At 43.3% G+C, this 18,584-nt stretch overlaps 1 protein-coding gene across 2 annotated transcripts in view; it reads right to left on the bottom strand.

Annotated features, from left to right (window-relative positions):
* The window catches only part of LOC135205638 (zinc finger protein 236-like), a 104,306-nt gene that overhangs the window by 30,295 nt on the left and 55,427 nt on the right, over positions 1-18,584 (bottom strand). For both annotated transcript variants that reach the window (XM_064236449.1, XM_064236450.1), the window contains exons 5-7: positions 11,683-11,853; positions 10,577-10,693; positions 10,243-10,462 (exon numbers count right to left, since the gene is read on the bottom strand). In XM_064236449.1, coding sequence (XP_064092519.1) covers positions 10,243-10,462; positions 10,577-10,693; positions 11,683-11,853 — 508 coding nt within the window. The remainder of the gene's footprint in view (positions 1-10,242; positions 10,463-10,576; positions 10,694-11,682; positions 11,854-18,584) is intronic.

The following is an 18,584-nucleotide window of genomic DNA, read 5'->3' as shown; positions in this document are numbered from 1 at the left end:
CACGTAGAAACCCGACGCTGTCGCAGTTAGAGGAGGTGGAAGTAGCTTGATCTACCGGCCAGAACTGAGAGAGCCTTCTTGTCCGGAGACGAGAGACTCTGGTTCGAGACAGAATCGGCAAGCTCCGATCGCGGCAGACCCACCGTCGGTTTGGGTTCCCTCTCGGGCCCCAAAACGACTCGAGCAGAGACGTGGGCTCTGCTGGTGGGAGCGGCAATCCTTCCGCAAGGTCATTATGCTGACGAATCAGCTTAATGACTTCTGCAAATTCCTCTGTATCTCGGGAGTAACCGCGTCTTGCGGAGTAGGACCGTCCAGTCCCTCCAACAATAACAGATCCCGAGATACTCCTCCTTCAGAAGGAGGAACAGCGGCAGACCCCTGACGGTCGCCTCCAGCTACTTGCGCGTATGTCCTGGTCGGTCCTAGAACCGTGCCTGGTCCATACGGCGTCATAGCGGGATCGCGAGCGGCGCACCTCTCGCGATCACTCATAGGTACCTCGCTCCTCCCGGTGTAGCCCGAGGAGGTTGAAGGTACAGGAGAGGCAGACCTGACGCTCCCCCCTAGCTCGCTGGCAGGACCAGCGTGCTTGGAGGGCTGCTGCTGATCGTCCACCCGCGGTGGCGATCGAGCAGCAGGCCTAGCCTTGCCGCTCGCCTGGGGCGAGAGGCTCGGCTGAGAACGTCGACGCTGATCTCTAGCGTCAAGCGAGCTGTTGCTGGTTACCGTCTCCGCCCGGTCCCGATGGGAGCAGCGTCAGGTGACCTGCTAGGCTCGTTGTCGCGGTGAGACCGGCGAGCGTCCTCTCGGCGCGTCGAGCCGCTGGTACCAGCCGTGGCTGGTACCGACGACCGCGGGGACCTCCCCTTCCTCGCCTCAACCCGTGGCTGGTCAGCGACCGTCACGTCAACCCGAGCAGCCAGCGGGTCGCTGCGAGAGCGTCCACTGGCCTAGCGAGAGTCGTCTGCACGACACTCGCCAGTCTTCTGCTCCGCGCTTCGGTCTTGGCAGCGAGCGAGCTCGGGTGTCAAGACTTTGGCTGGACGGTCTCCCGCGGGAGACCGTCCACTCGGTACTTCTCGCTAACGAGAAGCCGAGGCGGATCCTGGTTTAGCGGCAGAACCGCTAGAACCAGGCGAGGAAGTGCCAGCCGAAGCTGGTACTCCTCTGGTCCCCGTCTTCTTCTCCTTGGTAGAAGAAAAGACGGGCCCTGTTCCCGAGGGAGCAGGAGGACCAGCAGAAGAGCTCCCCGAATCGCCGGAGCGAGACGGGCCCTTAGAAGGTCCCGAAGGAGCCTTCTTAGGGGGGAAAACCCGGGTTACCAGCTGGTCGCTGCAAGAGCGGCCGCTGGCCTGGCAAGAGTCACCTGAGCGTCTCTCACCAGCCTTCTGCTCCGTGCCGCGTCTTGGCGCCGAGCGAACTCTGGCGCCGAAACTTGGCTGCACGGTCTCCCGAGGGAGAACGTACACTCGGGATCTCTCGCGAACGAGAGACCGAGCCGGAACCTGGCGTAGCGGCATCGCCGCTAGCACCAGGCGAGGAAGTACCAGAGCTAACCGATACTCCTCTGGTCCCCGTCTATCTCTTCCTTACGGAAGGGGGAGCGGGCCCCTGCTCCCTGAAGGAGCAGGAGGACCAGCAGAAGGACCCCCCGTCCCACCGGGGTGGGACGGGCCCTTAGAAGTTCCCGAAGGAGACTTCTTAGGGGGGAAGGCAGCCTTCTTCTTCTTCGGCTTATGGGCCTTAGAAGTCGAAGGGGAAGAGGCAGCAGCAGACGATGAAGACGAAGATGACAGCTTCCTCTTCTCCTCTTCCTCGTCAGCTCACCAGGCCGGAGCCGGGGCTATTGCCGAAGCAACACGGCCCGACTGCACCTGTCCGGAAGGACCTGGGACTGGGGAAGACACACCGTGGGCAGGACAGCAATGGACAGGCTCAGGAACCAGGAGCGACAGGAACAGCAACCAGCTCAGGAGCGGTGACCAGAAGGACAGCCAAGCCAACAGCTGGGAATCACTCAGCGGCAGGTACGGCAGGCCCAGCGATCGCCTCGTAGAATCATCGGCAGCCAGCGGAACCTGGGTCCTGGCGGCCGGTCCAGGGGCGAGCTGCTGGAACAGCGGAAGTCTGGGGCAGGCAACACGAAGAAAACAGGCGGCGGCGGCGGCAACCCCACCTCGGTACGGCGGCAGACGGCGTCATCGACACAGCATGGGGAGTGTAGACCAGGAGGGGGGGGAGCAGCATAAGCGGCCGTGGTAGTAGTGGAGACCGCCCCAGACCTCGCTAGACGCTGCAGCAGCCCGTGGATGCTAGGCACGCCCTGCCGCCACGGTGGTCCATACCTGTCCAAGGTCGTTCCCACGGATGTAGCACCTGCGGTAACATAGATAGATTAGTAAGAGGGGTTCCCTCACGCACGGGGGGAAGACATGCCCCATCCCGAACGCAAGGAAGACCCCAAATACAAAATACAACGAAGAAGCTGAGCGGGGGGCAGGAAGGAAGACGAAGAATCGGATACCAAGGGAGTCGCGGGAGAGCTTTCCGACAACTTCCTGGCAGACCTTCGCTTCCCCTACCCCCGCACAGCAGTGAAAAGTAATATGAAAATGAAACAGAATACTGCCCTTGCGATTCACTTCATAGAACTTAAGGGGGAAAAGATCATTCAATTCCCGGGTAAGAAGAACGGAAAACTTGATCCAATAATATGATGCTATCTAAAATATATATTGAAAATGAAACCGAATACTGTACTTGCGATTTCACTTTCACATAAAAAAAACGTAAGGATCAATTCCCGGGTAAGAACGAAAATTGATCCAAATTAAATTTCATGCAAATAAATAAATGAAAATGAAAAGAATATTGCAATTGCGAATCCACTTTCATTGCATTCTATTATACAAAATTAAAAGGCTCGTGCCGAGCGCAATCACACTCTCGGTAACGAACGCACAGGGCAAAAACATAATGAAAATGATGTTATTATGATATAACAAAGTTTCATGTATACTTACCTGGCAGGTATATATATAGCTATATTCTCTGTTCGCACTGGCAGAATTTTCAAAACTCGCGGCAACCGCTAGATCACTGGTAGTTCAGGTGATCGCCACCCCGCTCCCGTGGCGCTGGTGCTCGGTAATCATTCCCAATTTTCGTCAGATTTTTTCTCTTCTGAACCCTGTCTCCTGAGGGGAGGTGGGTGGGAATTTAATTATATATACCTGCCAGGTAAGTATACATGAAACTTTGTTATATCATAATAACATCATTTTCATGTATGACACTTACCTGGCAGGTATATATATAGCTGATTGACACATTTGGAGGTGGGTCAAAGACAGCAACATTGTAAGAGTTTTAAAAATTTAAAAATTTAAAATACTCTTAGATTCCTTACCTGCTAAGGTAGCTGACTTCAGCATTCCTGCCTCTTAGCCTGCTAAGCCTTAGTAGCTTCCAACTAGGACGTGACCTATTAGTTGATGAAGCTAAATACAAGGGTCTGACAACTGGACGGGACCAATTTGTTGACAGGAAACCCATAGCCCTCTCTTACCACGGGCATTCATGCTAGGATAAGTTAGACCACCTGAACCACACACAACACACTAAACACACTACACTTCACAGACTGAAGAGGAAATCACCCTCTCAGACAACCGTAAAAACAACACCACTTCATTAAAATACCTAGCATGTTAGTAAGTTTATGGGGTGGAAAATCCTTTGCCCAATACTGCTCCTGCGGATACATTATGGACCCAAACGCGTTTTGACAATTGTCAAACGTTGTTTTTGACGTTTTCTAAGGTAATTGACCTTTGCAAACACTGAATTAGGTCCCCTCCCAAATACGTCCGTTTCAATGATATCTTTGAGGCCATATTTCTTTTTTAAAAAGCCAACTGAAGTAGCTACTGCTCGTCCCGTTCGTTGTTCCTGTAAAAAATTAAAATACCAACCTTAAGGGGATGCCGAAATTTTCTTCTTCTTGGCATAATCCATATCTGAATTATTCCTTTAATTAGTTCCCCTAAGGAAAAACAAAAAAGGCAATAGCATTTTTTTGGGTCATTGCTCTGCTAGGGTCCTTGCACAGAGGCCACCACAGGTGCTTCTGAAGTTCCTCTAATCTTACTGGTTTTAATCCAAAATAATAGCGCAATGCCCTTACCTGCTACAAAGAACTACTATCTCTTGTTCCTGTCCTACTAGCTCTGAAAGAACCCATAACTTTTCAAATGACCTTGGCCTCATGGATGAGCTGGATTCTCGTTCTTGGCTAAGAAACCCCTCCTGAAAGAGCAAAACGCTTTGTCATGTTTTCCAACCAATATGTTTGCTAATTGCTTGCAGCTCACTCACCCTTTTAGCTGTGCCAATGCCACCAAAAAGAAAAGATGGTCTTTTTTGTGATATCTCTCAACGAAGCTTGATCCATCGGTTCAAACTTACTAGTTCCTAAAAATTTCAGACCACATCGAGATTCCAGGAAGGCGCTCTGTATTGGGGCTCCTTCCTTGTTGCAAAGGACCTTATGAGGTCTCTCAGATCTAGATTATTTGGTAATATCTAGACCTCTATGTCTAAAATACAGAAGCCAACATACTCCGATACCCTTTAATCTGTCTGAGTTGACAAGTTTTATTTCCTTCTTTAAGTATAAAAGGAAAAAGTCGGCAATTTGGGTCACAGAGGTACTGGATGAAGAAATCTTCCGACTCTTGCACCACTTGCGAAAGATTCCCCACTTCGCCTGGTACACTTAATAGTAGAGGCTTCTTCTAGCTCCGTGGTCCACCGCTCTGGCCGCCTCTCTCTATAAAACCCCCTCCCTGTCTCTGACAAGTCTTTCGATAGTCTGAACGCAGTCCAAGACCACCAGAGCGAGGGTGTTCTTGTGGTTACCTGTTGAAGTGAGGCTGTTTGAGTAGATCTACTCTTGCTGGAAGTGTCCTTGGTACATCTATTGTCCATTCCAGTACCATCTGTGAACCAATCTCGTGGCCGGCCAGTAATGGAGCTGGAGAGTCATTCTTGTCCTTGACTCTCCCTGAATTTCTTCAAAACCTTCCCTAATATCTTGAACGGGGAAAGGCTTAGACGTCTAGCCCCGTCCAATCTAGAAGAAAGGCGTTCTACTGCGACTGCTTGACGGTCTGGGACTGGAGAGTAATACATCGTCAATCTCTTCGTCATTGCTGTCGCAAACAAGTCTACCACTGGGCGACCCCATAATTTCCACAGACTCTGGCATACTTCTAAATGAAGCGTCCATTCTGTTGATAGAAGTTGACCTTCCCTGCTCAACACAGGTCCGCTCTCAAACATTCTTCCTCCCGCCCTTGAATGAATCTGGTGAGAAGGGGGGGGGTTACGTTTTCCTTCTCTGCCCAAAGAAGGATCTCCTCCGCCAACTTGCAAAGAGAGATTGAATGTGTCCCTCCTTGTTTGCGATGTACGCCAGAGCTGTGGTATTGTCCGCGTTGACTTGTACCACCTTGTTGCGAATCACCGCGTTGAACTCCTCAAGGCCAAAGAAAATCGCCATCAGTTCCTTCTGTTTATATGCCAAGCCGTTTCCTCCTTGCTCCAACGACCTGGAGACTTCTTGAAGTCCGAGAGTCGCTCCCCAGCCTGCGTCCGAGGCGTCTGAGAACAATACATGGTCTGGGTTCTTTGCTGGAGAGACGCTCCCTTTGCTAACTTCCCCGGAGTTAGCCACCACTTTAACTCCTCTTTGATCTTGCGAGGAATTCGAAACAGGAAGGAATCTGGTTGCGATTTTCTTGGCCAGACTTGGTTCAAAAATATTTGTAGGGGTCTCATGTGAAGCCTTCCTAGAGAAACGAACCGTTCCAGGGACGAGAGTGTCCCCAGTAAGCTCATCCACTCTCGTGCTGAACATTGTTCTTTCTCTAGAAAGGCTTGCACTTTCCGGATGCACAGATCTTGTCTGTTGGGAGACGGAAAAGCCCGCAAAAGTCACGAGGAGATCAGAATCCCCAAATAAAAACTAGCTCCTGACTGGGGTTCATATTCGACTTTTTCTAAGTTCACCATCAACCCTAACTCTTTCGTTAATGTTAACGTCATTTCTAAGTCCTCCAGACATTGCTTTCTTGATTGGGCTCTTATGAGCCAATCGTCCAGGTATAGAGACACTCTTATTCCTAGAATGTGTAGCCACTTCGCCACGCTCGCCATCACTCTTGTAAAAACTTGTGGGGCTGTGCACAGTCCAAAACAGAGGGCTTTGAACTGAAAAAAACCCTGTTCTGGATCACAAATCTCAGGTACTTCCGGTATCTTGCATGAATTGGGATATGAAAATATGCGTCTTGAAGGTCCAGGGTGACCATCCAGTCCCCTGGACGTACCGCTGCCAGTACTGAATCGGTCGTCTCCATCGTAAATTTTGTTTTCTCCACAAATAAATTGAGTTGACTTACGTCCAGTACTGGTCTCCATCCCCCCGCCCGAGGATTTTGCTACTAAAAACAGCCGGTTGTAAAATCCGGAGATAAGTGATCCAGAACAGGTTTCTATTGCTCCCACTTTCTTGAGCAATAGAAAGAACTTGTTCTTGTAGTGCTTCTTGTTTCCCTGGATCGCTGTAGTGAGCTCCCAGCTCTCTTGGTGATGTCGCAAGAGGCGGTCTCTTTAGAAAAGGGATCTTGTAACCTTCTTTGGCCACCTTGACTACCCAAGGATCTGCTCCCTTTTCTTGCCAAATCTCCCCAAAACTTCTGGGGAGTCTGGCACCTACTGATGTCTGAAGGACTTGCTGTTCATTGTTTAGTACTGGGTTCGAACCCCTCTTGGACGGAGTTCTTCTTGCTCTGAAGGCCGGACGAGGAAAAAGGACTTGCCTCGAAAGGGCTGACTAGCTTGCCTTGATTCCTTAGGAGTCTTCTTAACTACCTTGTTGGGTAAAAATTTCCTTTACCGAGGAAGTTAACAGATCCTGCGTTCGCCTTCTGAGTTAGGGAGAAAAGCAAATACCTTGATAATATCCGCCAGGAAACAATTGCTCCGAAAGTGGGGAAAAAAGCAATTCGGATTTCTGGGCGTTAGAAACGCCCTTAGCAGCAAAAGAGCATAGGAGTGACCTTTTCTTTAAAAACTCTGCGGTGAAAAGATATGCCAATTTCATTCGCTACCATCCCTTAAGGTCTTTGTCCATGCCAGGACATAATTACTGCTTGGGAGTTGAGAAGCCGTTGGCTTATCATTATCTTCCACTGTTCGTAAACCCAGGAGCTCCCTAAGGTGACCAATCCAGAAAATTAAAAAAACCTCGAAGGTCCGGAAAATCCCTTTCAAGAGATGATCTAATTCTGATGGAGACCACCACCACTTTGGCCGCCAATTCAAGGCATGTCTGCGGGAAACTGTCCACGATGTTGGAAAATCCCCCTGGGAGGAGGCAGGCACTCCCAGGCCGAGATTTTCCCCCTGTCGCATACCAAATTCCGGACTTCGATGCCAATTTGGCAGGAGGGAAAAGAGAACACAGTCTGCCCGCTTCCCTCTTTTCCTTCAAACCACGTATCAATTCTTTTGAATGGCCTTCTTAGCCGTAATCGAAAACTTCATCTTCAAAAACGAGACTTCTTCTGAGTTTTATTCTTGGGAGAATTGAGAAAGGGGTGATGTTCGGAGCTGCAGGCTGAAAATCCCCTCCAAAAAGTGAAAGAAGGCAATTTCGTCAATTTCTTATAATCTGAAGAAGGTGCTTCACCTTCTTTTCTTTCCTCAGATTCTAAGTCTTCTATTTCCTCTTCTGCCGAAGACACCATCCTGTAAAACCCAGGTCTTGCTGCAGAAAATCTTCTCCAACCTCACTTGAAGAAACCTGCTCCTGCCGCCTGCGTACCTGCGTCCTTCTGAGCTCCGAGGTTGCGTCCTGCGTCCTGTTCCGGAAGCTTGCGTCCTGCGTCCTGCTCCGAAAACTTGCGTCCTGCTTCCTGTTCTCTTAACTTGCGTCCTGCGTCCTGCTCGCCTAACTTGCGTCCTACCCCGAGACTCCGAACCGCCTGACGAGAAGGCGGTTCCAACCATCATGCGTCCTCTTAGACTACTTTGACTGGGAAGAGATGCGTCCTTACGCCTTCTTGTAGGAAGGTAAGTTGTCCGATGTTCCCCACGATTTAACCAAATCGGCTAACCTTCCTTGCATCTCTTCAAGGAAGTTCCTAGTCTCTGCTTCCTGGTGGTGAAGTCTGAGCAAAGCAGAGAACAAAGACGAGACGGATCATCAACACGAGAAACTCGATCTTGAGTTCTACGATAAGGGGAAGATATCGGAGAGACTGCTCCGTATTCAGAAGGAGAGCTCCTATCCCGAGAACCGTCGTACACATGAGGTCTTGCGTCTTGTCTTGACTTAAAGGATCTCCTCCTTTTCAATCGAACCACCTCTTCCTTCATCACTAGAAGAGAAAATCTCGGGACTACTCCACCGTTCTTGCGGGTAACGCTCATCTTGAAAGACGGTAGTCTATGCGTCCTCTTCAGAGGACGCGAAACTTCCGCATAACGTCCATACCTGCCTGACGCAGCACTATCTGTCGAGGAAAGACACTTCCCAGTGTCGCCTTTTCTATGGCGCACTGCTGCAGCCTGGGACGCAACAGGACTGCCTGAAGGGACGACTGATCGTAAGGGAACCCCTCTCGCCTCCCTTCGACTGTCGACATGCCTTCTCCCTTGGGTCTGGGAGCTTGGCAGAGGTCTAGGTCTAGGAGCACGAGTGAGACGATCAGCCGCCCCCTCCACTACACTGACACTTTCAATCGTACCCACTTTGTCTGTAAGACGCTGAATCTGATCGCCCATTGACGCAAGGGCGGCAAACACTTTCACAATATTAGTATCCTCAGAAACAGCCGCGGGCGCAGGAGAGACCTGAGGAGAAGGATTAACAACTTCTACTTGGGAAGAAGGGGGAGAAATAACAGAATTATTCAAGGCCTTACTAGAAGAACCTGACCTCTCACTCCGAGACACCGATCTTCTTACTCTATCCTTTTCAAGTCTCTCAACATATTTGGTGAAAGTCTTCCATTCTTTCTCAATTAAACTTTCACACTCATTACATCTATTGTCCCAAGTACACAAAACCTCTCTACACTTCTTACATAGTGTGTGAGGGTCTACCGAAGCTTTCGGTAGTCTCACCTTACACCCTTCTTTCATACACACTCGAAATACTATACCAGAATCAGACATTCTAATAACTTCCAATCGCGATTGCCAATCCAACTTTCCAATACGATACCCAATATCCAAGTACAGCGAAAGTCAGCTAACGAGTTTCGAATTCTAGCAGGGAACCAACAACGATGTTGCCGGTTCAGTGGCAGAAAAAAATCTGACGAAAATGGGAATGATTCCGAGCACCAGCGCCACGGGAGCGGGGTGGCGATCACCTGAACTACCAGTGATCTAGCGGTTGCCGCGAGTTTTGAAAATTCTGCCAGTGCGAACAGAGAATATAGCTATATATATACCTGCCAGGTAAGTGTCATACATGAAAAGAGTACTTACATTTTTCAATTACACACTTTCGCCCAAAATACATGACTCGGCGCGAGCGCGCCCGCCCTCGGCAGCGAGACATAATTCAAGGGTTCAATTCATGAAAAGAGAGGAAATCGCCGCATCTACGGCGATAACTCCATGTTGGTTCATAATTAAGTAATGAAAATGAAAACAGTGTACTTACAGTTTCATTTTCAAGTCAAACAAACCATTAGTAGAAAACACAATATAAACAAAGCATACGACGATGAAGCGGGCAGAGAGCGATGACGAACACGTCCTTCACACCCGCGGCCGAAAGCAAAAGTGATTTGTTTACCTCCCAGTCGTGCGGCGCGCGACTGTCGGACAAGCAGTTAACTACCGTTCTCCCCTTGTTCGAAGCTTACGACCGTTCCAGCTGCCGCTAGCTACTTCCTATTGTTAAAGGACCGATGGTTTGTATTACGTATCGGAACAAGTGAAGATTCTGAGCCCCAAACAATGTTCTTTGTACAGCAGTACAACAGCTTTGAAATGTTTGACATTTTCATGCCATCTTCAATTTCCATGGAATTACTAACAATCCTAACCAATATTTTAAAAAACTATATATTAAGTTTAACATTTCCTTCAGTTTCTATTATAATTTTGACATAAAGAAAATACTTGGAAGTAAAATTAAAATACAATATAACTTACCTTTATGAGTATTCATGTGCTCCTGTAAGTGAGCATGAAGAAAGGCCCTGAATGGGCAATATGGACAGGAGTAAGGTGTTTCCAGAGTATGCATTCGCAGATGTTTTGTAAGTGTTGCACTGTGTGTAGTCTTGTAACTACAGTGAGGGCATGAATACTTTCCTAGTTTCACATTGTAGAGTTGTTTAAACATTCTTGAATATTCCTTTTCAGCACTCACCTGCAGGGAATGACAAAAAAATATAAATCAGTAAGAAGCTTAACCAAACTCTTATAGGAATCTAATTTAGTACACACAAGGTTCATATGAAGCAAAGTGATAGTAGCATATTACCATCTGTGAATATTTCTGCGCATCAGAGAGATCAAGAGGATGAGAACTATCTTCATCCTCAGCCCAATTCGAGGTTCCATCCTGTACATTAGTTTTAGGTGGTGTATTTTCACTTGCCTAGAAGAGAAAATAGATTCTATATACAAAATGGAGCTTACTTGTATTTTACATGGTACTATTCACTGTCTTACGAGATAGTTACTGCACAAAAACTAAATATCCTCAGTGTTGTAATTGCTTTTGATATGCATAGATCAGCCAAAAATTACCTTAATAAATACCACTGATGTATCTTGACAGTTGTCAATAGAAAATGTGAAGGAAGAACTCACATGATGAATGTAAAATCTAGACCACTCTTAACACAATGACCATTTATAAATTTCATTCTAACTTTATTACTGAGCTGGATATTACCGTTTTGTAAATATACTTTATATACGACCTCCATGAATATCTTCATTTACTCCTGACTGCAACTTCTAATGAATTTGTTCTCAAAGAGGGTAAAATTATGGTGACAGAAGCTAAACATGTCAGTGAAATGGGACAAAAATAAGTGGTAAAAGACTGGAATACAGAAGAAACAAAGGAACAGATGAAGAAATTTGAGTCTTCCTTAAAGAAAAGTGCTCAAAAAGCATATTGCAATCAGTAGCCTCTTGCAAGTAATATCAACATAAATATATCACAAACAGATACTCTTAGCAAATGTAATAACTTTTATCCCAGATTTTTACCTGCAAGGTTCTTCAATGCAAATCTAAAAGCACCTGCCTTACATTTCTCTTCATGCTATACTCCATATTTTTCACTATATGTACTACTTAGAATATCTAAAAATCACCCGAGACAATTAAAAAATTGAGTCTGCCATTGGATTTCTGAACTAAGAATAAGAAAAATGAATGGCAACACATCCTTAAAGTAGCAATAAGGATAATGGCATATATCATTAAGTCTACTCCATGAGACATATTTGTTAGAACTAAGTACTGTGCAGCTTGCCCAAGACTTGAAAAGTTTTCTCAACTATCAGATGACTAACCAAAGGGACTTCTACTTTTCATTAACGGGAGTGAAGATTATAAATATTTCTAACTCACTTCACGATTGCTAGAGGAAACAGATGGTACATCTGGCTTCTCAACTTTCACATTCTGTGAATGGCTGTCTCCACTGCTTGATTTTGTGAATGTGTTGCCTGCATCTGATGATTTGTCAAAGGCCTTGGAGGTAGAAGCTTCAGAAATTTCTCTACTTGACTCGCCTTTCTCCTAAAAGATAAAATCTCTATATTAGCAGTGAAAGTTTGTTTACCAGCAGAGTAAAGTTAAAATAATGATAGTATTTCAATTATCTTGTTTTGTGATATGCTACTTCATATAACTCATCCCTGCAAGGGGGGGGTGACACTAACATTGATGCATTCTCTTCAGTATCTCCTTAAATAGCAGTCCAATTTCTTTACCTTGACCTTGCTCAAATTTTCACATATTAAAAAAAAAATCTCCTTTGGGCAAGCCCTTTGAGTGTCTAGAAACGTGACTCAATGACATTAGTGAACTAATTTATAAACATAATTTGCTATAATTCTGCCTCAGTTTTAACTAAAATATAACACAAATTTGTCCTCAGTTTTAGGAATGTTTATGATAAGTAATTTCTTGCAAATGTCTACATTATTACACAAATGAATAGAATCCTTACTCTGAATGATCACCATGAAAACTAACGGTCCTTTATTCATCAATCAATCACAATACGTAGTCCTAAGAATCTTGAAGACAATGGTTGAGTGAAACATCTAAAGAACTTCAAAATAACTTAGTATAAAAAGTATATTTATGAGCCATATATTTTTCAGTGAAGCTTAAAATGAACTGCACAAGAACAAAATTTTATTTTTATGAAATATCAACCTAAGGCTCATGGTTATTATGAATAAACATCAATTAGCATATGGAAAGATGAAAGTTCATGACTAAAATAATTTATTGTTACAAATATTGATCACCTCGTCTTCCCAGCAGTTATTTAATTTATTTTATTTCCAAATGAGCAGCCATGTTTACCCTAAATCAGCTGATTTTGGGAGAGAAACACGCGGTAGGACGGGTGAAAAGGAATTTCCGGTTAGGCTGAGTCTTAGGGTAAGACAGGCAAGTCAAAGGATTAGCTAGGCCTCGATATGGGCTTTAGGGATCCCTAACATAAGACCTCTTTTCCTTTTCAAATTTGCTGGATGTTTTTGCATCTTTCAGAGACTCATCTCAGAGACTGCCGAAGGCAATGGGTGCAGCTCAGGCCATTTAGAAAAACAACCTCATCTCCCCTGTCCAGGCCAGAATCTCCAAGAGGACAGATGTGTCCTCTCCTCAGACTGACCCATAGAAGTCAGCCCTTTGTGTAGCCCCGCGCTGTTTGCGGCTGAGGCCGGACCCCCTTAACATATCAGACACATGTTCAAGACTCCAGGATTAAAAGGTACACTTGGCAAGGAAACTTAAGATATAGTTTTTTACAATCTTCGGACATATAGCTATTGTTCAATAATGCCACACCTGGCAACTCTTGAAAGGGGGTGGAGCTTCAAAATCATAGCGTTTGTTGCTTTCTAGATTTCCATCAACTTTACACCATAAAGATTCTGTTGAGGTCCTTTAATCATTTATACTTGAATGTAGAAACAGGCTCTATATTACTCGTTAATGTATGCTTGGTAGCGTTAGTTCAGGGTAGAATATCGATCATCCTTTTTTAAAACCTACTGTGAAACCTTATCTATAAGTAATGTTTGGCACTAAAGTGACGTAAAATTCATACGTAATTAAAGACGAATCTTAAACAATGAGAGAAAGGGTTTTGAAATTTGGGCAGTACTTGTGGAAATCATGAGGAACAATACAGTAAAGAATGAAATATTATGACGATAGAGAGAGAGCGCGCAAGCATATAGATCTATCAATAGACATACTTAATTCATTATATTTACTTTGAGAGGTTAAGTGATAATATTTTTTCAAATGTTTCAAAAGTGGAGAGAGAGAGAGAGAGAGATGAGAGATAGAGAGAGAGGAGAAGAGAAGAGAAGAGAGAGAGGAGAAGAGAGAAGAGAGAGAGAGAGAGAGAGAGAGAGAGAGAGAGAGGAATAGGCCTATCTATAGAGATACTTAATTCATTTTATTTACTTTGAGAGATTGAGGGTTAATATTTTTTCAAATGTGTTTTAAAAGGAGAGAGAGAGAGAGAGAGAGAGAGAGAGAGAGAGAGAGAGAGAGAGAGAGAGAGAGAGAGAGAGAGAGAGAGAGAGATTAGCAAAATCTACTCGTGTGAAAGCTTAGGCCTATTTATAACTACTTAATTTCATTATATTTTCTTTGGGAGATTGAGTGGTAATATATATATTTTTAAAGTATGTTTTAGAAGTAGAGAGAGAGAGAGAGAGAGAGAGAGAGAGAGAGAGAGAGAGAGAGAGAGAGAGAGAGAGAGAGAGAATTATAGTACTAGTGACGGAGAAAGGCAGAAGAAAATATAATGAATTAAGTATCTCTATCGATAGGCATATGCTTGCGCGGTATGACATGACTGCCAAGATCGTGCTGCACTATGCTAGATAAAATTTGAAGGATCATAATATTCAAGTTAATTCTCTAAGAAATTCATACCCTAATCTTGATTACATTCGACAGTCGCCGTAGCCTTCAAAGATTGTAAAAAGACGTGGGAAATTTTAGACACAGGGTGCGGTCATTCTTGCTTTCTTGATATAGTCTTTACTTTTGAAAATCAGTTTTCATCCACAAATCATTCACGAAAAAAGCTGTGTTAAGTAAAAATATTTATTACCACAAACTCAATATGTATTGCACAGGCAATTAAAGTTTTATATCGTGGGAGATCTTTCAGCCTCGCGGCAAAGAAATGCAGTCGTGTAGGGCTGTAGGCTACTACGAACTGCTTTGTAATGGGAGCATATAGCCAGAAAATCTTTGAGCTGACATGCTACTTTAACCTTTATTAAGATTTATGTTTAAAGACAGTAGCTTTGTAAACAGCAACTAGCATTCGATCCATGTCAACGTCAAAGTAATCAAAGTGTGTATCCAGTGACTTGCGCTTTCCCGCTCGAAGTTCTAGGGCTCCTCCTCACATCATAGAAAACGCTCTTGCGGATGCAACTAGATTTGTTCAACCTACCTTAGCCGTCGGAACATTGAGTGCCATTGACGTCAGCTAACTTTAATCGCTTTGGAATACAAACATAAGTTTGTAGAAACTAAAATAATTGCATTCACCACTTACGATCATGCAATATATCCCTGTTCATGAAGCAAAACGAGTAAATATTGTCGTCGTGATACATAGTACTAAAATCAGAAATTCACATTCTATCTATCAGATCTCTATGAACGAATCCATCTGAGAAATTCCAATTACTTCGGACATACATCGTGTTTTTAAGTATCTGAACGGTTTTGTTTTGCAGTTTTAACTTATATGATATAATTTGCAGTGTATTTTCATATTCTAGAGTAAATTTAGCGATATTATGTCTTTTCAGTAAAAACAAATGGGAAATTGGATGAACGAAAGCTAATGAAAACTGTATCTTCAGTTTTCTTGTTGAGTGTGCATCTAGAAAGGGCAAATCCAACCAGCCCTGTTTCTCCAAGACGACTCTTGCTAATTTCCATTTTCAAAACTCCTCTTTTATCACTTCTCGATTGAATTTCCTTTTGTCCCCATCAGGCCACGTGCTGCCCGTGACCTGTCTCAAGTTTAAATCTTCAATGAATGTTTCATTTAACATTATAGTTCCTCCCCAGCGTGTTAGACAAAGTAACTGTAAATTTGGACAAGAAGTCTTTATTTTACACTGTGTTAATCTGGAACCCCTTTTCCAGATTCGGCGAGTCCATGTGCTGTCTCGCCCGCAAGTGCTTCCTTACAGTAACCAAGATCACAATGATCCCTTTCGGAAACCAGCCTTGTTACACATCTGTTTATGGCCAGCTTTTCCTTATAGTGAGATAGATTTGATCCACATGGGACAAGTTGCATTTACTGTTCCAGGCCATTCAACGGCCTCTTGTAAATAAATGTATGTAAAATAATCAGCTGAGTTTCCTGGTGACCTCTTTCTCTAAAAATAATATTACCAAAACCCCGCTTTTTTCAGGTAAGTTAAAATCAAGTTACTTTGCATTTCCATACAATATGGAAATGCAAAGTAACTTGCGTTTACGTATTCGGTTTATACGAGGCCCCGATACGTAACAGTGTCAACGCTTGCCAGCATCGAACCCGGCCTTGCTTTTAAAGCTTGTAAATCGCGTTATCCCTTGTAAAACGTAAGACTGTAAATGATTTTACAAAGCGTAAATCAAAGCACACTTGTGCGGGAGGCACACTGACTCACTGGTAGGGCATATCATTCATTTAATATGATTTATTTTATAACCATTGTTAGCTTAAGGTACGTTTAGTAATTATTTTAGAAGTGTTTTAAACAAGATTGAACTTAGAAATATTATATTGTAATGGCCAGAGCGCTGAGCGAATTCTGTTATTTTGTATTGGTGCTCGCCTGACGAGACACGTGTGTAGATAGATGCCAGAAAGTACTAGTTAAAACTAGGAAGTGCTTTGCCAGGGTTTATTGCAAGTGTTAGCAAGCCTAGCTAGTTAGGAGAGTTCTGCTAATAGTTACGGCAAAAGAAGTGTACAATTCTTTTGTCTGTGATATGTTAGGGGAATTCGTTTTAACTTAGTTAACATTTCAAGTGTTGGTAACCGCTTAGCCTGCCAGCTCGTCCGCCTGGCGCATGTGCTCTTCCAGGCCTGGCAGCCAGCCAAAACTCACTCGTTCACAAACGGCAGCCATCTTCACCCCCTTAAAGCTTTATCTCACTTTATCTCAACGATTTAAGCAAATTAATGTAAATCATGATGTGTTAACGTAAATAATATCAATCACCATACTAGTATCTGTCGTTCTGCCAGAAAATTTAATGCTGTTTTGCTTTGAATAAGAAATTAGAATCACGTTGTGTAAATCGCACTGTGTTTACAGATCAGCTGTTTTGAAGGCCGTTGTTCTCGCCTTTGCTCACTGCACGTTTCACATAGTATCGCTAACCCGCTCGCTGAGCGAAAGTTTAATTTCACTTCATACTTAACATAACCTCTTTTACAAATGTTTTGCTAACATTTCATCTTAAAATCCTTACCATCATTTTCAATTGCCACAGGGACCTAGTAAACTTACGTAAAGTTAACGTAAATCTTAAAAGTAAATTACATTAAAAGAATTGTTAACGGAAAACGCGTCATTGTAAATTTCATATTTATAAGCGCAAGCCGCTACCAGTAACGTAAAAATCGTTCATCGCTAGCGCGTTATTGTTCCATTAAACTTCAACGTAAGTACAGTGGGGCCTCGCTTAGTCACGGATCAGCAATCACGGATTCAGTTAATCACGGGTTTTCCTTGGACCACTTCTCAGTCTATACCTATCACTGGTATGAATCCCTGCTAGGCTAAGCCTCGTCCGGTTCCGATAACCAACAAATGCATGAACAGATTCACATTATGATATTAAATATTAACTGACAATAAAGGTAATAAAACCATTCTCACCTTATATATTATTGGCATATCTTCATAATGTGTAGCCTATTCATGGAATAATCCCACATCATTGACATCAACTTGTAGTTGAGCGGCCAGCAGAAATGTAAACATTGACTCTGAGTTACACTTAACAGCACCTTTGTCATTCTTAACCTTTTAGAAATGTTAATAGTATTATTGTAATTACAGTAGTAATAACATTTAGGAAAACATTAATTTTCAATTCGAACTTCTTTATTGTTTTGGTATAATGTAATCAAACACGGCAGTCATACAAACGATAATTGTCATAGATTATCGTATTGTTGTTTGCGATCGGCGACGAAGCTTAAACGTAATAAAACCATTTTACCTTATGTATTATTGTCATAATTATATTCATAATAAAATGCATATCTTATATATTATTGGCATATCTTCATAATAAAAAGCTTCTTCAAGGAATAATTCCTTGGGGAATGCATTTTTCAAAAGACAAAAATACACTTTATATGTTTACAGCATGCAACGATTACTTTAGTTTGATGTGATTACATTAATATTACAGTATGGTACTCTAAGCAGTACAGTAACTATTTTTTTTTAATCATAAATGTATATTCATTCACGAAAAAAATACGTATGACCACCATGACGTCACCAAACCTAGTCTCGTTCGTACACAATGATAGTGGTTACACCGTTCTACAAACTACCGATGTATTTTTTAACGTAAAGTATCCTCAAATTCTGTCATAAATCACTTACTTTTTTGTGGAGCCCAAATACTACGTATATCCCGGAAAATTAACAAAATCGCGAATTTTATCATAGAGCAAGATTCACTAATTACTGTGTTTTCTTCTTCTTTTCATAACTAAATGATTTTTAGGATACACTCATTTACAAATGTTCAAATACTATGAATGTAAATAGCAAACTCTCTCTCTCTCTCTCTCTCTCTCTCTCTCTCTCTCTCTCTCTCTCTCTCTCTCTCTCTCTCTCTCTCTCTTTTATCACTTGCAGAAAAAACTATAATACTGATCTATTATTTATTATCGTAATAAAAGAACAAAAAGGTCTTTTATTCTTTCTGTGATTTACGAAACTGCTTCAATACAACTTTTATAGTTGACTCAATGATTATCACATTATAACAGTATACAAGAGAATATCTTATCACTATCCATGTTTCATTTCTTATCACCATAAAAATATTTCAAATACAAATTTCATTATGTATTTCTCGAGCTAAACTAGTAACAGTACGCTCGTCCTAAGCTTGTCTCTCAAGCTATTCAACAGTTACTCTCATCTCAAGCCTCTCTCTCTCTCTCTCTCTCTCTCTCTCTCTCTCTCTCTTTACTCATCACTTGCAGAAAAAAACTATAA

Source organism: Macrobrachium nipponense, chromosome 24 (assembly GCF_015104395.2).
Source record: "Macrobrachium nipponense isolate FS-2020 chromosome 24, ASM1510439v2, whole genome shotgun sequence".
NCBI classification, from domain to species: domain Eukaryota; kingdom Metazoa; phylum Arthropoda; class Malacostraca; order Decapoda; family Palaemonidae; genus Macrobrachium; species Macrobrachium nipponense.
Note: the sequence above shows the minus strand (reverse complement) of the source record. Positions and strands in the feature narration are given on the sequence as shown.